At 41.9% G+C, this 21,727-nt stretch overlaps 1 protein-coding gene and 1 long non-coding RNA gene across 3 annotated transcripts; one reads left to right on the forward strand and one right to left on the reverse strand.

The window, feature by feature from the left end:
- Nucleotides 1–135: 135 nt before the first annotated feature.
- On the forward strand, nt 136–20,215 carry znf106a (zinc finger protein 106a). 2 transcript variants are annotated; one of them, XM_031310278.2, is made up of 22 exons: nt 137–240; nt 2,332–2,414; nt 2,886–2,947; nt 4,630–4,824; nt 6,054–7,964; nt 8,065–8,527; nt 8,915–8,984; nt 9,212–9,366; nt 9,850–9,910; nt 10,160–10,468; nt 10,971–11,784; nt 12,331–12,380; nt 13,883–14,028; nt 14,143–14,277; nt 14,759–14,875; nt 15,804–15,995; nt 16,593–16,655; nt 16,812–16,931; nt 17,060–17,131; nt 17,647–17,718; nt 19,125–19,271; nt 19,922–20,215. In XM_031310278.2, exons 2-22 carry the CDS (start codon nt 2,361–2,363, stop codon nt 19,973–19,975), a joined length of 5,262 nt encoding a protein of 1,753 aa, XP_031166138.2. In that variant the 5' UTR covers nt 137–240; nt 2,332–2,360; the 3' UTR covers nt 19,976–20,215. The 2 variants fall into 2 exon arrangements, 1 of the variants encoding a protein (XP_031166138.2); XR_004895792.1 differs by lacking the exon at nt 19,922–20,215 and having other exon boundaries at nt 136–240; nt 15,804–16,015; nt 19,125–19,234.
- On the reverse strand, nt 2,091–21,498 carry LOC116057699. The gene is made up of 3 exons (XR_004106873.1): nt 21,365–21,498; nt 20,110–20,112; nt 2,091–2,102 (listed from the first exon to the last, which is right to left on the reverse strand). It is a non-coding gene; the product is annotated as an uncharacterized LOC116057699 (long non-coding RNA).
- Nucleotides 21,499–21,727: the final 229 nt, after the last annotated feature.

Consider the following 21,727-nt stretch of genomic DNA (forward strand, 5'->3'; position numbering starts at 1 on the left):
ATGAGGATTGTCATCAAAAACTGCTCCAAAATTACAATTCTCTACTGCCCTGCGTTACTTGTGTAAGAAAATAAAACCTGAATAAACCTTTTAGTTTTCCAGGACAGCGATGTCCTTGAACGCCTCTAGCTTGCCGTAGTTCTATTGGGGGCGGGGAGGAGGAGGAGGAGGATGTTGTTGTTAGCTTCAGCGGTGGATGAGAACATGCAGTAGCCCCACACACATTTGGATAGTATAAAGGTAGTCAACAGTCATGTCTCAGTATTTACAATGTATAACAACTGTATGTCTTAGCTGTATTCCCTCACGCTTTTATAATGTAGTAAATCATTGACTAACGTTACATTAACTGGTGTAACGTTTGTGTCGCTGGCTAGCTAGCATGCTGTTGTTAGCTTGCTAACGTTAACTGTAGCTCTTACTCTTACTTTACAGTTCAAGTTAATTTTGTTAGAAGTCATAGTTCGTTGATCTGCTGATCTTGTTTGCATTTCAATCTAATTATTATGGAGACACGAATATATGCACTCTAAGAACTGTTAACTACAGCTAGGCTAACAACATACAATGCTTTTTTGCTAGCCGACCAAGTTAGTTATAAGGTCGTTTTTTTTAACTGTTATGCAACTGTAAAGTTAGAGTTGTTGCAACGGACTAACGTTAACTTTGCTTGCATTATAACGTCAGATGTAATTGTTATCGAAACTCCAGATGTAGCTAATGCGACTTGTGATGATAAAGTCCTGCACCAAGTTAGCCAGCTGTTGGCAAGCTAGCTAGTTTAACACTTACCACTGTTGTTAAAGTGCGTTGTGCTTTTCGTTTCTCTTTTTGCTAATTAGCTTAGAGCCATTTTGTGGAGATTTCTCAACTCTCTGTCTAACTTAAAAGACAACTTGCCCTTTTCAGTATGTGCATGGTGTTTGCAGAAGAAAGCTCTGTGGTGAATTAATCCCAACACGAATCAAACATCTGTGTATTGATTATTGTTATACAACAGGTGCATCAGTAGTTAATATCGGAGTAATTTGGTGTCTTTCACTGTCCTTGCTTGCTCCCCCCCCTAGAGATTGAGTGGCTGAGAGGGAATATGACCCATGGATCATACTGATATTATAAATAGCTGCCCTGTGGTGCTTGGGGAGTGAAGATAAATGGTGATGGAGGTATTGTGAGACATGTCATAATGTCATACAGGACGATGGAATCTCCAGACCTCACTCATGGTCTTTATTAGACATTCTATATTAAACAGCTGCTGATTGACTGATTAATCACCCGATATGGTAAAGGTAAGAGAGCTGTGCATAGACAGCTGAAAACAAAGCACTTCCTTGAATTATAAGAAGAAAAACCCATGTTGAAAAAGAAGCATAATGTTTGGGTCAGGTTAGCTTTCTTTAGGTCAAAGAGACCCCAAAACCAGGCTTAATCGTTGTACACAATTATGTACAAGATTCCTGAGATTTGTGTTTTTCTAACCAATGAAAGCTCTTGTAATAGCATTTAGGAATTGATCATTTTTCTAACAGGTCAAGTGTTGCACCTCCTTTTTCTGTCAATAGCTAATCAATACCCCCATCAGAGCCTTGTCAAATGTTGGCTGTAGGAAGGTTAGAGTGCCAGCTTGTTCTAGTATTACATTTGTCTTTGCTACCAGACACATTTGAGTGAGAAAAAGTATAATTAAATGGCATTATGTCCTCTAACTGCCAATGAGATTGTTGCTTGAAGAAGGCATATGTGGCCAAAACACTGTATAGATAGGCTAATTCAATTACTGGACTTTCAATGTGCATCTTTCTTTTCTCTTCATTAATTGATTTTACTTAATTTTGAACCAATAACTTTGGTGCATGTACATCCTTGCATCGTCGTTTTATAAGCCACAGGGGTGTCTTCCCTAGCCTTTGACCCATGGGTGGTGTTAGTTTCCCACCCTGTTTGTGAACGTTCAACAAGTCCAGACATAGCTCTGATGCTGCCTCCTGGCCACAGAGCTGCTCTATCAGCAGACTGGAATTAGACCAGGGTCCAGGTTGAACTCTGCTGACATTCTGACTGTGGTACAGAGGCATGTTGTTGAATAGTTAGGTGTGGTTCTTCAGAGAAAATGATCCTCCACTGTGTTGGTTTGATGAGTCTGAATTGCTGAGAGCTCAGAATTATTTTTGATAACCACAATATCCAACTAAGGTTGAACCACAGTCACCACACCAACTATATCATATTTATAATTCAGAATGTTTTTACAGAACGTTGTTGCTTTGTCCTTTTGTAAGCTGTGATTGACGGGTCCTTTTTCCTTTGTTACATTCTCTCTAATGACAGTAATGGGCTGATTCCCACCTGTGTTCAAGATGGCGAGAGACAGAAAGTGCATCCTCTGTGAAACAGTCCACGTCTCCAAGCAGGTAATTCCCCCTCAAGCTTGAGTACTGTAGGATTTGAGCCATTCAGGAGCTCAGGCTACATTAACACTGGAGTTACATGAGTTGTTTGACAAAATGAATACTAAGGGGTTGACCAATATTGTATAATAATTTTGTTAGGATTTGTTTATGTACTTTTATGTAGGTTTATTACACTTATTTATAGATACCCTTTGCACTCGTCAATTGCTGTCTAAAGATAATCATTTCATACAGACAGCCCTGTTTTCATTTGTGTGACACTTCATTTTTTCACTTCAATTGGATGTTTTCATGGTTTGTTTATCTTAAGATGAAGGACAATTATATCAGACAAATATCTGAAAAATAAAAAATCACCAAATGCACTGCACTACATTACACAATAACCTGTTATCTACCGCTTAAGTAAACAAGGCTTGCAGGAAACTTACGGATGCCTAAAAGAAATGTCTATTTCATGTCTATCTGCAGGAGATGGATGAGCACATGAGAAGTATGCTCCACCATCGGGAGCTGGAGAAGCTCAAAGGCCGGTGAGTTGTTGTTCAGTTTCTCCAACAATAAACAAAATGCACAGCTATTATGTAATTATATATCATCACTCTGACACATAGGTTTTTTTTTTTGCAGAAATTAGTTAAATAGAAATGTTTTGTTTCTCAAATAATATTTAGAATAAGATCTAGGACATATTTTACTATCATAATTTGGACTATGATTTTATTCAATACACACTTTTTAAATGAATTAGTAGCGTCAATGCAAAAGGTTTGCATTTGTTTCAAGAGTTTTGTCCAAATGTATTTGGGTCATGAGGCGCGTGGGCACAAAGGCACGTGTTCATCACAGTTATCGGGCAAGTGGATATATGGGCAGCTGTCTCAACCATGGCAAATATATTTAGACACAATCTCTCTCCGGAACAACAGGCAAGAGCGATAGAAGGCAACTGGCTATCTTGTGACTCCCATGTAGATTAGTAAAAAGTATGTGGCCTGTCGCTGAGAGCGACGTATCTGAAGTGGACCAAATACTGATTAAGGACCTGAGTTGTTGCTAAGTAACTGGGATTTCAAAACATTGAAACAGTGGGAAACAGTGTGCAAAGATATGCAAAGATGCCATCTTTTCAAATGTGATGGTAAGGTACATTTGGAGAAAAAAAAATGATACGAACAGTATGCAGCATGTGCAAGGAATTATAAAAGAAAAGTTATAGTTTTACAAGAGTGCATGGTGATTTAGATTTCTGTCTGTCGAGGAATGGGGTGGCTGAAGCTTAACTTTAACTACAGCTTGATACAGCTCTATATGTGAGGTCCATGCTTAGGAATTCATCATTACTAATTCAGGTTGCATTTCTCCCACCGCTGCAGCTGAGAAATAACCTGTCAAATAAATAAAAGTAACCCTATCTTACTGATAAAGAGTTTGCCAACTGCCCGTCAGAAAATGGCAGCATGCCATGACACAGATTTGACAAAGAAATCGAGAAGGAGCCAGCAAAGTCACTGCCCCGGATCTGAATTACAGGATGACATACTTGGGAGAGGTTTTGAAGTGGCGGTTATGAGCAGCTGCACAAGGCTCCAGTTACGCAGGCTTTGCTTGGGATTGGTCAGCAGGATGCTCAGGCCTGTTCTAATAACACGTGCTGGCCTGAAAGGGGGGTGGGTCCATGCTCTCAGAGAGTGGGAGGTCAAATACAGACATTGCCTTGTGTAGAGTCTCAGAGTGCAGCGGACACCATCATGAAAGAGCACTAGGCTGAGGGCACTGTGCCTCTCTCCCCTCCACGCGACCCAGTGCTGTGCTGCATGGCTGCTTGTGGTGGCTGGACATAAACAGCTAGATTAGCATGCTGCCTGGATCCAGCCTGGCTGCTCCTCCTGCCCTCGCCCTGCCACCCATGGCCTGCTGAAGAAGAAAGAAGAAAAACAAGATCAGGACGAAAAAGATTTTAACTTTTTTTTTAACAAGAGAAAATTACAAGTTAGCTACCTCCTGATCTGTGACAGATAGAGAATTCGGACAAGTTATCTTTTAAGGATTGTTGAGTATTCTCCTCTCCTGATTTTATTTTGACTTTAAGTAACAGAAAGTAGAGCCGGAGTACGTCGTCGCAGGCTCTGCAGGCACATAAAAACAAATCAGACTAGATCAGGACAATGCCTGAAGGAACGATTGATCGCCCGCTCTCGCCTTCCCTCCCCAGGGACTGCGGACACGAGTGCAGAGTGTGCAAGGTAACGGTGGTGAGCCTGACCGATTATGCCAGCCACATTTCCAGTCCAACGCACAAGCAGAATGTGGAGGCCGCAGAACAAAAGTATGCTGGGAACGACCGTGAAGAGGACTACTTCGACCAGGCGTTGGTGGACCTGATCGAGAAGAGAAAAGAACAGATCAGGTAAGACAGTCATGCTATCATTGCAGCTGGGAGAATAATAGTCAAAAAAAAAAAAAATCTAGACTCAACTCAAACTCAAACTCAAAACTCAAAAAGTAGTTTTTTGGACAAAATAAAAAGTTGTCTAATGCTTATTTATCAATGAAACATGCATTTTGTCAAATACATTTTCTTTTTAATGCTTATAATAAACTGTTAATTAAATTGTTTGTATTGCCAATATGAGAAATTACAGTTTTTTTTGTATAACAAAACATATTTCATATTTGTCAACATGGCAAGTAATCAGAAGTCCAGCACCCATAAGAAATATTGCAGTTTGTAAAACTCAGCAGCGGGAAATATTTCCATTGCAATAGGAACACTGATCTATGTTTGTTAAAATGTTGTTGATGATTTAACCACAAATGTAAATGTAAGTGATAGCTCGCGAGTTTGTCGTATGTGTGTACATACTCCATGTATAGGCACATTTTAGCTCAGTGGTGCTCACAGGCCTGATTTAACTGCTGCTTGACGTGGAGCTGCTGCTGGAGTCGTATGTCAAGACTGCAGCCTAAAATAAAAGCATGACTGCACACACAAAGTTCAGACACAAGTTTGGCAAAACACTACCAAAAACCCTTCACTCCAACACCAAACACAAGGCTACAAATATGCTATTTTTGGCTTGACGCACAAAAAAAAAAAATAGGAAAATGTCTGGAGCAGTTGAGAAAGTGGGTTATGTGTCAGGACTGTTGAAGGCAAAAGCATTCAGCTGTCAGCCGGTCATGTGCCAGATCTTTTCCCTCTGCGGTCAGTACTGTAGGTCACACTGTGAACTAATCCTTGACACCTGGCAACAGTAGGCCAGTTTTTAAGTCTTATTAAACAATTTCCAGTGTATCTGAAATGCAGTTGCTGCAAGCATTGCAGCAAAGGAACCTTTAACCTGCCTTAACTCATTTTTAGTCACTTGGGGCCAGCAGTAACAAGCTCTGAACAAAAATGATTAATACATGTTATATCACCTTTTAAGTTGATATATACACATCTGTCCGTTCATTAATGAAAAACAGCTGGCTGTTGAGCACAGTGAGAGTTAATAGAAACAATAAAGTCGTGGGCCTGCAAACAAGTAGAAAATGAATTAATTCGTAATATATATATATATATATATATATATATATATATATATATATATATATATATATATATATATATTGATATCTGTCTTTTGTCTGTAGAAAAGAAAAGGAGGCCGCTGCTGCAAAGCTTGCAAAAGAAGAAGAGGCTCGAAGGAAAAAGGAGGAGATGAATCAGAGGTTAAAAGAAGCTAAGGAGCACTACCGGCTGCAGTATGCCTTAAACCATCAATCGCAGGGTTTTGGTGGATCCACTCACCACAGAACTTGGTACAGGAGCAACCAATATAATGGCAATGCAGACGCACAACCCTGGCAGCACAGTAAACAGGGAAAGAGTGCCACCTGGCATGCTCAGGAGCCTCCCAATCTTCAGAAGTTTGGATCTGGGGAGTTTGGTGGTGGAAGCTTCCATAGCCAGGAAGGTTTGGGCAACAAGCAGTGGGATCATGGTGCATTTTCTGGCAATCAACGAAGTCGACTGCCTTGGCTCAGCAATGGAGGCAGCAGTAACGGGGTCTATGGTCGAAACAACATTGTCCAGAACCATCAAAAGAGCCGGCCCCTGAGCCTTTTAGGGCCTGTTCCTCTGTATCCCCCTCCACCCTGTTTTTTTGGCCAGGCTCTTAACCAGTTTCAAAATACAGGCAATGGCCTGGGGGGTCAGCACTGTGATGGGCTTCAGAATGGAGAGGTGCAGACAGCAGAACCTGACCAGAGCAGCAGTAAGAGCTCTAAGACCTTTGGTAGCAATCCAAAGCTGGACAAAGCCTGCCGCTGGTCGCCCTATCCTGTCACAAAGGGTTTTGAATCCTTACCCCATAAGGATACCAACCCAAACTCATCAGAGAAGTACCCCAAAGTCCCCAAACCCCAGAAACAGGATAAGGCGCAGGAAACCAGTGCTTTTAACAGACAGTCCCGACCTAAACAGAAACCGGGGCAGTTGACCTCGAGTGGACAAAGTATGGAGGAGAAAGGGAGGCATAAAACCAACCCCAAAACCAAAACTAGAGAAAGGAGTAGCAGCGGCAGTAGAAGCAGCAGTGCTCAGACAGACGCCCCCCAGAACGCCGCATCTGGTCCCTCAAATCAGAAGGCAATTAAGCCATTGCTACATAAAGATTGGAAGATGTCCTCACTTCCTGGTCTCAACGGTGGAGCTCAACAAAGCACGGCCTCAAGTCAAGCGCACGCACAATTAAAATCAACCGCAAAGCCGAGTGGATTCAGTTCACAGGCTCCAGCTGTTGGGCCCCTTCTGTCAAGGCAAGAACGGCAGCTCCCAGAAACATTCAAGAAAGCCAGACAGATTGTGTTAGAAAAGAGGGGCTCTTTGGATAGCTCTAGAAACAACAGGATGGAAATGACCCTGCACATCGTGGAGGAGCAGCAGAGGGATCATGTACAGAGTCAGATTGGCATGAACAAAGAAAACAGGCAGAATGCAGCTAAAACAAATCTGCCTGACTCAGCCAGGCTGGAAAAGCCTTCACTGCAATCTTCAGACAGCAGCCAGTTTCTCCAATCATTGCAAGTCAGCACTTCTACCACGGAGAGCTCCGAGCCTGCAGCCTCCAGCCGGGAAGACGAGGAGAACAGGAGGAGAGTGGAGAAGGAAACATGCCCAGCGGCCCCAGGTGAAGCCATGCAGGCTGTTGAGGCCGGGCAGAGCTCAGAGAGTGACACCTCCAGAAGTGGTGAAGCTCAGACAGGCTCAGGGTCAAACGCATCGAGTCTGTCCAAACTTGACCTGCCTCCCGTCTTGAAACGTGACCTGACCAAACACATCAGCACCAAGAGTAAAACAGGTGGCCATGAGCCCAACCTGAACATTGCCAGACGGGTGCGAAACCTGAGCGAGTCGCGGCGAAGTGACACAGAAAAGGACTCGGGGCTCAAACCAACTGTGCGGCAGCTCATCAGCTCCTCCGGGTCTCGACGCAATGTGAACTGGGAACAGGTGTATCAGGAGGTCAGGAAGAAGCAAGACAAAGGCAAAGGCATGCCGAGGTGAATGTTTAATCTTACATTTCGAGTTTGATACATTCTTGTGACGTTGTTTTTGATTTCAGCTACTTCAAGCTCATGTTATGTCCTGTCTGTCCTCCAGGTTTGGGATAGAAATGGTGCCGATAGAGCAGGAGGACCAGAGCCAGGAGGAAGAGGACATTCCCCTGCTAGAGGGTTTCCAGTGGGAGTCTATGATGGACAACTCTGCCTCCCGAAAGCGCTCCTTATCCGAGAGCAGCATCGCCCCTGCCTCCTCTCACTCCCTGTTTACATCCCTCATGTCAAAGGAGACGGCACAAAGAGAAGCCCACAGCTCAGAGCAGCAGGGATCCTCCGTTTCTCCCAATCCCATATTCGCTCAAGGGAACAAAGACAATCAACGTCAGCAAGAGGTGGAGCAGATGCTCGGCCAGTTTGAGGCTCTAGCACAGAAGCAGCCAGACAAGCTAACGTCTGCGACAGTGAAGGCCCTCCAGCGGTCTGATTCAGTGCTCGGCGACAGCAGTTCGGGGACGGAGCTGTACGACAGCCAGGGAACAGGAAAAAGACGAAGAGCTGCTGGGGTGAGTGAAGGAAACGGCGTTAAAAGGGGAACTCCACCGATTTTACACATTGATGTCTAAAGGTGTGTGGGGAGTACTACTGTGTAAAAAAAAAAGTTGTATATTGAGGGAGCTGTGTAAAGTCTGATAAATACTACAAGTTTGAAAATGAAAACAAATCTGGTGCTGTGGAGTTAGGAAGAGGTGAGACCTCAGTAGCCCGCTCCTCATCTCTGCTTGAGGCAAGAGGCTCGAGGCCACATTAGCCGTCACGAGCATAACATCTAAATATCCTACCAAACTGTCAGTGGTCGAGTTGCATTGTGGGTAATGTATGCGCAAGGTTTTGAAAGGAGGAGTAATGCATGCAATAAAAAAAGACGATATCAATTGTTTCTCCTTTTGTAGGACGTTCCAAGTGCAGAGACGTCTTCCTTGAAACACAATAACAAAAGAAGGAAAGTCAAATCCAAAAAAGGTTAGTGTCTACGAGTTCTGTTGCATTAATGAGGTCACGTATGTACTGTATTGTTTCACTTTTTGAGAGTAAAATGTATGGTTTTCTCTGTAGTATATTATCTCTGCTAATGTAACTTAATGACTCTGGTGGAATGATTTCACAGCTTCAATCTAAATCCATTTTAAGATAACCAAGACGACATGTTACCGATGGTTCACAAGTATACTTTTGGCACCTCTGTGCAGAGCGTTTACAGATCGACCAGCTGCTGGCTGTGTCTCTGCGGGAGGAAGAGCTGAGTCGCTCCCTGCAGACTGTGGACACCAGCCTGATCCAGGCCCGGGCTGCGCTGGAGGCCGCCTACATAGAGGTGCAGCGTCTCATGGTGGTTAAACAGCAGGTGAAAAGAAGTCGCCATCTTTTGAGTTGTGGATGTCATAAAAGCACTTTTCACTTTTCATTTTGATTTGAGAGCAGGTTGCTGTGTATGTGTATGTGAGTGTAAGACAGAGAGGCTGTTTCTCTCCTGGAGAGTTGCCTAGTTTTTGGGGCCAGTACATTTGAAGCAGATGTCCACAGTTTGCTGAGTCTTTAATGGTACCTGTGTGTACATTGTAGCTGGGTGGAGAGAGAGCCTCTTTTCTCAGAGAACCATGATTACATATGTAACCTTTTATTAGGGCGTGTGTGGGTAAGACTGGATGAAAGTATGGTAGTGGTAGTATTTGGTAAATACATGTATTCATATATAGTCACTGGCCCTTATTTTTCTTACTTTTATTTTCTTAATTTTAGTGCAAGTTTCGTCATGTTCCTAAGTCCGTAATCAAGATATTATACTATATATTACCTACTAACGCGCATTGTATGATTTCTGACTTAGATGACTGGAGAGATGAGCACACTGAGAAACAAGCGCATCGAGTTACTGAAAGGAATGCAAGGTAAGGAGGACATGTCTTAGTATGAAGCACATGAAAATGTTTTAGTAAATGGTGACTTTTCCTGCCATTGACTGCGTTAGAGGTTACTACTACTATAACAAACTATAGAAACCACAGCATATTAGAAGTATTTGACCATAACACAAATAGTTATCATTGGAGTTGACATAGCACACACATAGTACATCACATTTTAAGCTCTTGAAATACTGAAATAAACCGTTTTCTTGTGCTATTTGTTTTATACAGGTAGTTTGGAGGAAGCACCTCAGGTCAAACTGAAAGAAGAAAAGATGGATTCAGTAGACGCTGAGCCACACATGCCCTCCTCCATTCTGCTCTCCTCTGACTCTGCTGCCCCCCCCAGTCCTGGTCCTCCTGCCGAGCGTGCCTCCCCTCCCTCCTCCAGCCTTCCCTTTATGCCTTTAGTTATCAAACAGGAGCCTCTGTCTCCTGTCCATGTCAGCTCAGAGCTGGACCCTGTGGACAATATAACCCACTGTGCTCACAGCACCACTCCCGAGCTGCCTGGCGCTCCTGCTGCAGCCTCTCCGCCAGGTAACGTCATACAGTACCTTTCTGCCCATGTTTTCATGCACCAGCAATGGACAGTACGTGGCAGTTATATTTCAAGAAACGTAGCAGTGTGCTGGTAAAAAAACTAGGAAAAAAGAAGACTGTTATCTAGAAAACATGGATGTAAACATTGCTGACTCTAAAATATTCAAACAATGTTTTATGAGAAAGTAAATGCATTCAGCACGTTAGACCTCAAAGATATGTTGCTGATTTTTTTATTTTTTATTTTATATACTTTGTTTAAAGACCCACAATCCTGTGGGGCTTTACCCTTAAAAACATATACCTCTGCCAAGACGACCTAGTCCCAAAATTTAAATGTATTACACATAGCAATAGACAATCATGAGATTTACCTCCCAGATTCTTTACATGTGTGTTAACTCAAGGAACAATGGAGAAAATGCAAAAAAAAAAAAGTCCTGTTCATGTCAGTTACTTTTGCAGTGTACTGATCAATGTGCATCTGAAACTCTTGCAGACCCCACCCTTCATTTCCAGCCATCTTCTGAAAGAACGCCGGAGCTGTACCAAACTAACACAGAACACAATTGGGACAACTTTGCCGAGCCTGCAGACTGCAAGGAGAGCTTGTCAGGATTGGTTGAGACAATGGAAAAGTCCATACAGGCAACTCAAAACTCTCTTACTTCTTTGCCTGACTCCAAAACTCCCATAAAGCTCGTCTTGGCCAGCAGGAGGGGCTCCGAGGAGGGGAGTGTTATTGACTGTGCAGCCACACAGTCCTTTGAGCCCCCCTCCATCCTCAATCTGCCTGCCTCTCCATCTGAACTGAGGAGCGGAAAGCGTGTAAGGAAGCTGAAGAAGAGGAAGGTGTTGAAGAAGGCCCAGGGGACGGAGCAGCCCGAGAGCAGTGACACCGAGATAGATGGAGAGACCTTGAGGCCGAGGTGGCTTCGACCACGCAGGAGAAGCTCCCAGGTCAGCACCTCCACTCTCCCTTCAGAAGATAGAGAGGGCGACATGAACATGGAGGGTGTTGAGGAAGCCTCTAGACGGCTGTTTCCGACCATCAATATTCAGAAAGAAGACCCCAAATCCCCCAAACACATGGTGGAGCTTCCCAAGGTAGCCCGTGCCGAACTTACACTGAGCTTGGATTCTGAAGAAAGCATGGAGGTCATCGCAGCCGGTCAGCAGCCCCACATGGCCGCCCTGGTTCCAGCTTTTCCTCCAGCCCAGCTCCCAGACTCCTCCAGACCCGAGCCGCAGAGCCTGGCCTGCAACGAGGTCACCTCCACCAGTGACATGGATGTGTGTCGATCCTCTGAGAGGTAAGACCCATTCTTGACTTTTGGAAACAGCCGCTGACAAAACAATCTCAACTCAAGGTCCACTTACTCGCTTGTTCTGGAGCTTTCAACTTTATCACAAAGTGGAAAGTCTGAACATCTGCAGTTCCACGGCCACTAAGCAAACTCCATCTGCTGATGAGGACTGTGGGATGTGCTCAAAAGCTCCAGAACAAGCAAATAAGTGGACCTTTAGTTGACATTGTTTTGTCAATGTTTGTTGTACCAGTTTTACATTTACAATGATAATAAAGTGGGAGTGAAAATGTCAATAAAAGTGACAAATAGTTGCAAAAAAAGATATCTTTTTAAAATTTATTTTACCTTTATTTAACCGGGAAAAGACTCCTTGAGATTAAAAATCCTTTTTTCAAGAGTGTCCTGCCAGAACCTCACTGCTTTTATTTGTCTTGTGCTGTTCCTAAAGACCAGTTATGATCTTTTGTGTGGAGTCTAATCACAGATTATGTTATTCACAGACTAAACTAAGATAAAATCACTCATCATTTCCACCTTTTCGCCCCACAGTGACATGCCGTTTCCCGTCACGTTGCCTACGATAACGAAGACCTCATCAGGTATGTTTACGTCTGGAGAGTTGTTCATGTTATAGGGGTCGGGTTGTGCTCCAGCAGAACAAGTTCATACGACATGCGGAGTGAAAACCCAGCCGTCGTAGAGAGGGGGGAGATGCAATATGGTGTAAATATATGGAAAGTGACGAAAGTCTCTCCTGGAAGACATTAATAGTATTGCTCTTGTTTGATCACAATAAAAGTGACATAAATAATTCTGTCAAGAATTTAAAAATAAGAGAGCTGTAGAGAGAAGTTCAAACACGGATTTCTCACCTCAACACTGTGACCAGGTTTATTATAAACAGAGTAATAGTATTTTATTTTATTTTTTTTTAGTAAATAAGTTTGCTTTTCCTTATTTTGCAGTGATGGTAACACACCACCCGCTGGTAGTCTTGATGTTTGAATACATAACCAAACATAAAATCATACCATCTTCTAAGCCAGTGGTTCCCAACCTTTTTTCCTTGGCGCCCCCCCTTCTTATGTCTAAGAAAAACTGAGCCCCCCCCTCCAAAACCGAAGTTGAGGTAACTCTCGAGATAGAGCCTTACTTTCTTTTTTGATACAGAGGAGTTATCAGCACTTTTACGTTTCTCCGCTATGTTTCATTCATAAAATAGTGATGCCGTGGCGGCAGGAAAAACGAGGATGATAGCAGCTAGCAGCTGACCTGATGACAGCAAGGTCCCAGGTTAAGAGGTCCCGGAGGTTTGGCCTACTAAGTAGCCTGCCTACAATTTTAAGTGAGAACAAAAATATATAGTTTTTATACAGACTTTTGTACACATTATATATTATAGTGTATTATCATAATTTGTTTAACATGTGCAAATATTTTTTTTTTTACCTCAACCTCAAACCATATAAAGACTTGCGCACCCCCTCTGATCTTTGCCGCCCCCCTGAGGGGTCCCCGGACCCCAGGTTGGGAACCACTGTTCTAAGCAGCCAGAATTACAAGTGTCATCCATCTTGACTAGGTTAAAATAGACTCTCTGAGTGCCCAAATTACTTTTTATGGGAAAGATATTCATAGAGCTGTTAGTTGACTTTCAGTGACGCAGTATGAGCATAATAAGTGCAGTGATGAATGGACCCAACTTTCTAAGAATGTGTATATTTAACCTGAAGCATCATTTAAATGTCCATCCAGAGAAAGACATAAGAAACTACACTTGGAACATTCTTGGTAGGACATGTTTTAGAGGACATTTGCTAAACCAGGTACTTTGATGACCAACATGACATAATATTATATTTCAGTTTTGGAAATTGATTTCTTTCTGTGTTGAAAACATATTACAACCTGGAGAGAGTTTATTTGTATTCGTCAACTCTATGATCCTATGAATTTGTTGTTGTCATTTAAGCTATGAATATAATAAGAAGTATTTTGTGAGTGAAAGTCAAAGTGAAATTAAGGCATTTTAAGTAATATACATTTTTACAAAATGCTCTTTATCTTTGTGCTCCTGTATGTAATTTTGTGTGTTTCCCAGATGCGTTCTCTGACCACGGCGAGGATGATTTGCCCACTGAGGGTGTGTTCGAGGGCCACCAGGAGGCGGTGAACGCCATGCAGATCTACAACGGGCTGCTGTACACGTGCTCCGGAGACCGGACTGTCAAAGCCTTCGACCTGGTGGTGGGTGTCGCCAGGAAGTCAGGCCTTTTGTTGGACCCGCAACTGTGTTATTTCCTATTTTCTGCGAATGCAACAACGAAAACAAACTTGTATCTTTTGTTGTTCTTGTTGCAGAGTCATAAATGTGTCGGTGTGTTTGAGGGTCACAGCTCCAAAGTGAGCAGCCTGTTGGTGTCGGCGGCTCCCAGCCTGCATCATCGCCTTTATTCTGGTTCCAGTGACCAGACCATCTGCTGCTACAGTCTCAAGGTAAAAACACATGTCTTCTTTTTAGCGTTTAATCACAGTAATAATTGATTATCCATTATCTCAATGAATGAATTAGTCCTCCTCTGTTTGATCTGGTCGGATGCACATTATAGGATTTTTTGAGTAATGCGTTGATTATTAACGGGACAGTTTTTTTATTTTTTATTTCCTGAACATTTCTTTTATTGTTATTCACGTTTGTCTTTATTGTGTCGTTTGTGTTGTTGATTTGGGCTCTTTTTATTGACTGTGAATTGTATAGCCATATTTATGAAGCACATTTCTTTGTTACTGTACATCATTGGAAATAGAAGAAGAGTGTCATTAAGGTGTTATTCTTCACTCTACTTTTATATGTATAATTGGGACCATATTTTGTTATGTGTTCACCTTTAATCATATCCTTTTCTTAGACTGTTGCAGTTCAGTGCTTCAAAGCACAAGTTGAGTCAGTTCACTTGATGTTGTTTGACGTCTACAGACGCGAGAACTGGAGCAGCAGTTCTCTCTGTCAGACCGAGTCCTCTGCCTCCACAGTCGATGGAAGATTTTGTTTGCTGGTCTGGCAAACGGCACAGTGGTGACCTTTAACCTCAAGGTGAGAAATTCAGTGTACCCATTATATTACTGTAAATGTAAGGCGGTTATTCCAGGCTCCCAGAGGAGGTGCTGATGATAAACACACTATTTGGAAATGTATTCATCTCCTTTCCTCAAGTTGTTCATTGATGTCCATCCATCCATCCATCTTCTTCCGCTTATCCGGTAACGGGTCGCGTTCATTGATGTGCCTTTTTTTAAATAACTAATACCAAATCTCTTGACTAAGTTCCAAGTACTTGTAGCAGTTAGCCTTTAAACCCGTGACATACAGTGTCATTCAGAATTAAAAATGTTATAGCTATTGACTTCTCCGCCCACAAAACGTGATAAATTAGAAAAACTGAAATAGAAAATGTTCAGGGGACAGAAATAGCTCAACTCACCTTTCAACCTTTTCCTTTCAGTATTTTGGATATGAACTAGGGCTGCAACGACTATTACTATTTTTTCAAATATAAATGCCAGACAATTCATGATTACAGCTTCTAAAATGTGAGGAGTTGCGGCTTTCCTTTTCTTATGTGGTCGTAAACTGAATACCTTTTGGTTTTGAACTGTTTTATGATGTCACTTTGGGCATTTCTTTCACTATCTCATGACATTTTAAGACCCAGCGATAAAAAATAATCTGTCGTTAAATCAATAATAAAAGCGTTCCCAAGAACCATCAGTTGTCCAGGTAGAGAGCAGCAAACAGTTTGCTGCAGTACGTTGTATGAGTCAAGTCATAAGCTGTCTTGAAATGTCAATTTTACACATTTACCTCTTTGCCACAAGTGGGAAAGAAAACTAATTTGAAATGCATTGTGTCAGAAAATGTATTTACTCGTGTCAGCTAGCTTTGGAAAGGAAAGGCAAGGCAGAAACAAGGGACGACCTCTATTAAGATGCTTTCATTTCTATTTTGCAATTATTTTGCGTAGACAAACAAGCAGATGGATGTGTTTGAGTGCCACGGGCCGCGAGCCGTGAGCTGTCTGGCCTCGTCGCAGGAGGGAGCCCGGAGGATCCTGCTGGTCGGCTCCTACGACAGCACCATCAGCGTGAGGGACGCCAAGAACGGCCTGCTGCTGCGCACACTGGACGGACACATCAAAACTGTGCTCTGCATGAAGGTATCAAAACTCATGTCCATGTAAGCATTTGAAAAACAGGAAGGTAAACGACTTATAACTCATAATTCCATCAGCGATGCCAACATTGTGTGAAAATCAGTGTATTATCAGTGAAAATAATTGAGAATCTGTTCCTATGTCATGTCTCGACTATCTTGTGTTTTAAAATAGGGCTGCACGATATGAGGAAAATATCTCATTGCGATTATCTTGACTGATATTGCGATTGCGATATGATTCACGATATTGGAGGAAATCATCCTTATTGTATTGTTATTGTTATTTTCATTGAACAATATTAAAATATTAAAATTAAAAATGATTATAGTGTGATTTTTGCGAGGATCTGTAACAAACAAAGATGTTTTCTTTAGTCTGTAGGATAGGGTTTGTAGGATGAGACGGATCTGCAGCACCACAATACTTCATTCAGAATGGTTTGACACATATTTTGCCTTTGACAAATATTGTAGTCCATATTGCGATTTTGATAAAATTGCGATTAATTGTGCAGCCCTATTTTAAAATGTATGGGAGCTGAGGATTGAGTTGGTTTTTTTAGATTGGGTTTAATTCCTCATTGTTTCTCCCTCTCAGGTGGTCAATGACCTGGTATTTAGTGGATCCAGTGATCAATGTGTCTACGCACACAACATCCACGTGAGTTATCCTGTTTATCTCTTAATACATAAGGATTTGATGTTGCAATTTTATCAAAACTGAGGAGAAGCAGTTGAATTACAATTAACAATGTTTGAGAACTTTTTTAATATACTGTACGTACATCACACTTTGTTTTCTGTGCCACTTGTACAGACAGGAGAGCTGGTGCGGGTCTATAAGGGCCACAGTCACGCTGTCACCGTGGTGTCCGTCCTGGGGAAGGTGATGGTGACCGCCTGTCTGGACAAACTGGTCCGCGTCTACGATCTACAGGTCTGAATCCCTAAACAATATGTCTTTACCTACCGAGCAGTTTGCTCATTTACATGTGGGTGTGAACGCCTTTTCATCACGTTTTCTTGAAAATCTGAAAGGATTTAAACCTGTTCTTGTCTCCACAGTCTCACGACCAGCTGCAGGTCTATGCTGGACACAAGGACATGGTGATGTGCATGGCTATCCACAAGAACATGGTGAGAGACCTGCTTTTTCTTGGCGCTATATGCTTGGAAAACTGTGAATTTATACAAGGAAAAGCCTTAATAGCACCTATTATAACATCATCGAGCCTAACCGTAGCCCATTAAGGAATAAACTCATCTGATTGGCTCTCAGACATGAGGAGAATGTTTACAGTTATGAACTGTCACCTGTTTTTGCATTAAAATGCGTTTAAATTAAATTATAACCAGCTGATTGGCTGGGTTAGCTCGGTTGGTAGAGCGGGCGCACGTGTGTAGAGGTTTATTCTTTGACGCAAAAGGTCCAGAGTTCCAGTCCGACCTGTGACGGTTTCCTGCATGTCTCCCCCCCCCAGCTGTCCTATCCATTGAAGGCAGAAATGCCCCAAAAAAGTAATCTTTAAAAAAGAAAAGAAAATTATAACCAGCTGATATATTTTTTTAACCTGCGATACATGTATACAAGTTTTAGAAGACATAAGCTTCACGATCTGATCTCAACTATTTGTGTTCATTTTGTGTTTCAGATCTACACCGGCTGTTACGACGGCAGCGTGCAGGCCGTCAAGCTGAACCTGATGCAGAACTACCGCTGCTGGGTAAGACGGGGGACGGGGAGCAGAGCCCAGAGGGGACATTTGGGGATCAAGAGTAGATCTGCAAAGATTAATCGATTTAGTTGTCAACTATAAAATTAATCGTCAACTCTTCCAGCTTCTTAATTTTTCTAGTTTCTTCTTAAACTGAATATCTGTGAGTTGTGGACAAAACAAGACATTTCAGGACATCATCTTGGGCTTTGGGAAACACTGAGCCATATTTTTCACCATATTTCTGACCATTTTAGAGACCAAACAACTAACCAGTTAATCGGGAAAATATTTGACGGACAATGAAAATAATCGTTAGTTGCAGCCCTAGTCATGAGAGATTAATGAGAGATGTAAGATGCCATGTAGCTGGATTTCATTTTGGTGTATTTAGGCTACTATAATAGTAGAAATCAAGATAATTCAGATGGCATGTGCCTCTTTCTGAGGGACTTAACATCAAACCCTGTGTTTAGATTTTAAAACATTTCTGCTGCCACCAAACGCCATTATCACAGTCGTGGAAAATGTTGACATGAAGTATGTCTTTGTCCAGTGATGCACAAGTATCTTAAAATAATACTAATAATAAAAAGCAAGGGAGCACCAGCAGCCGTCTTGTGTTTATAACAGTATTAAACAAGTTTTAATGTGGACTTTCTTCATAACGTGCAGTGTTTTCCCATGGTTCATCGAAGACTTAGGTGGAGGGGTTTAAGGGCCTTTCCTCAAGAAAATGTGATGTTTTTCAATAAAAACAAATATGCAATTCCACATAATTTTGGACCATTATTAACACCATACCTGTGTCTAAAACTTTTGAAAAGCTAGAGCAGATAATAAATAATTAACTCTTAAAAAGCTTAAAGACAAAACTTGCTAAAGAAGTCCAACTACAATCATTAGACCCGAGAAAAGTCTTTTAGTTTTTGTTTTTTTTCAAAGTTTTTGGCGCTTTTTACATTCATTCAGCTTAGGTACTGACAAACACGACTCGGGTGCTGCACCTAAGACTTATAATGGTGCTCGATGGTGTTTTAAGCCCCCAACGTCGACTTCAAGGCACCTAACCATTGCCTAATCCTAGTGCCTTCCAGGCAACGCTGCCTGGAAGACGACGTTGGGGGCTTAAAACACCAAACACCTATAATGGTAGGGGGAAAAAACCCTAGTGTGTCAGTGTAGGCATTCCTGCAGTGCGCTGGTTCCCAACCTTTCATGCTCGAGACCCTCTAAAAGGAAGCACTGTCTACTTGGGACCCGTTGTCACCTCTTACAGTCTTGCCTAATAACTGCACTGCGTTGTAAACCAAGCAGCAGGGAAGGAGAGCTGATCCTGTTGAGCCTCTCCGATCTGCAGACCCCCTAGGAGGGTTCCCTGGTTATCAGTGATGAACGGTGTCTTGTGTTGACAGTGGCACGGCTGTTCGCTGGTGTTCGGGATGATGGAGCATCTGCAGCAGCACCTGATCAACGACCACACCGGTGCCAGCTCCCAGACGCTGAAATGCCGCTGGAAAAACTGTGAAGAGTTTATCTGTGGACGCAACAGCTCCAAGCAGGTAAAAAAAAAAAAAAATCCCCATTAAATTGTCTTTTTAGTACATAGGAGTACATATCTTTTTTTTTTTTTTTTTTTTTTATTTAAAAGGGACAACGCACATTAATCAACATGAGTACAGAGTCCAACATGTAAATGTGCCAGATTTAGTCATACAGGCTAATTTTCCTCTGCAGTCCCTATTTTATTTCTTTGAAATGTATTTCAAACATGTAAAAGAAAACAGAAAATCAGGTCATACAGAAAATAAAAATATAGATAACATAGATATGTATGCAAACATAGATATGTCATAACAAAACAAAACTTTTTTTCCTTCTTTTTTTTTTTTTTGGACATGTCCAAAAAGGAGTGGGATCCCACCCCTTCTCCCTAAAACATTGTTACTGAATTATCAAACTTCCAAATATTTAACTTTACTTACCAATTATCTTACAAAATACTTTTTTAAATTTATTTCTCATATATTCATATCAATTTTACATTATAATTTCTTGAATATTTCATTATTTTACCCAAAATACCCATTGATATGTTTTTAGTATCAAAAATATGAATTCATTCAGAAGTTCAAAATAAATGAAGAAATAAATATAGGCAAGGTATAGGTTTTCGAGCTTGATTTAGAGGATGTCTCTCTGTGTGTTGCAGGGCATGCTGATGCACATGCAGAAACATGCTGAGGAGACTGAACTGGAGCCTTAAGGGCTGCTGGTGGGAACATTGTTTTCTCCCTGAGCCCTCCGTCCCTTCCCTGCTATCTTTCCCCCCCCCCCCCTCCTCCTCCTCCTCCTCCTCCCTGTAAACCTCCCATATTGGGGGGGGGATGATGTTGGGACCCACTTAACCTAGCAGCGCTCCTGTCGAGCCTGACAAGTGGCGTCTGACGACTCCATACTTTTTGTTTGGTGTTGGAATCCAACCATGATACAATCGTGAAAGGAGGGTTGGTTGTGCCGTTGTTTTTTTACGTTCTACAAAAACACGCCTTCCCCTCTCTCTCTCTCTCTCTCTCTCTCTCTCTCTCTCTCTCTCTCTCTCTCTCTCTCTCTCTCTCTCTCTCTCTCTCTCTCTCTCTCTCTCTCTCTCTCTCTGACCACTGCAGTTCCTCTACTCACTGACCAAAGTAAGACAAAGAAACACATGGATTTTGTTGATTGAAGAAACTTCAGTGTTGCCGGTATCAGAGGGATTTGTTAGCGCTTTTTTACCGATTAATCGTCTTCCAGGTTGGTTGGCCACCATATGGCATGGGCTAAGAGATGTTTTTGTTGTTGTAGTGCAGTTATGATATGTCATGTTGAGCAACCTGTAGTTATTTTTTACTTTTCTTTTCTTGAGTTGCTAATATTCACTTTATGACAATGAGTGATGAAGTTTTCAGTCTCCCGGACCGGTGTGTGATTACCTGTTTCGAACAGAGTTTCACTGAAGTGACTCCAATTTTATTTATTTTAGTTTTTTATTGTTTTCAGAAAACAATTTTTTAACACGCATCTTCCTTTTGTTTTGTTCCATTCTTTTTGTTGTTGCTCAGTGATATTGTGGCGTCGAGGGACTTTGGTGCAGTGCTGTGAGACTTGGCCTGAAGTTGCCATTTGAGAATTTCCATTTGCAGTGATAAGAGCAAAGACAAGGTGATAGTGTGTGTATGTGTGCGCGTGTGTGCGCGTGTGCATGTGCGCGTCGTCCTACACGCGTTTATCGGTGTGGTTTTTAATTCTTCCTAAATGTCAACAAAGTGGTTCAACCTTGTTTGGTGAACCCTGTTTTCCATGAGTGAGTGTGCTGTATTGTTTTTTTTATGACACAATTTTATGACAGTTTTTTTTTGGGAAATGTAGTTTTTTATTTGGAGCATGGAGCAGAAGGCGACAACGCTGTTTTTCCCACAGTAAAGATAGTTTTTCTAAAGAAGTGTGGAGGTGAAGGATGTTTAAAGGAGGTGTTTCGATGGAGGAGCTTGAAGGGAAGAATTAGGACTCATCTCCCATGCCATACCTCATCCCCTAAAACAGGCAAGTTGGTAACACGCAGCCACTTTTTTAAAAGGCATTTTCAACCAATTTTAACCAGTGTGAAAGCCCAGCCGACGCTCTCTTGGTTGTGTCCTCTCTCTGTTGAGGAGTCCACAGCTGCCATCTTCCAAACTCTGCTCATTCTGCTCGTTGTTTATATCTGAGAAAAGCGTGCACTTCACTTCTCTTACCTGGCATTCCTGAGTTTCTTCAAGTTTTTCAGTTATCAAAGTTGTGAAGAGATATTTTTTAAGAAAGTGCAATCTAAGACATTGTTATTAATAATAATAATAATAAAAAATGGTAAAAAAAAAACCCTTTTCTATGTCTTCTTCTTTATGGTGCTTTTGATTTAAAATGAATCTCAAAGTGGACAAATATCATTTTAAACGTCCAAAATACCACAGTTTTCATCATCACAATTTTACTCGTAACGCAG

Source organism: Sander lucioperca, chromosome 18 (assembly GCF_008315115.2).
Source record: "Sander lucioperca isolate FBNREF2018 chromosome 18, SLUC_FBN_1.2, whole genome shotgun sequence".
NCBI classification, from domain to species: domain Eukaryota; kingdom Metazoa; phylum Chordata; class Actinopteri; order Perciformes; family Percidae; genus Sander; species Sander lucioperca.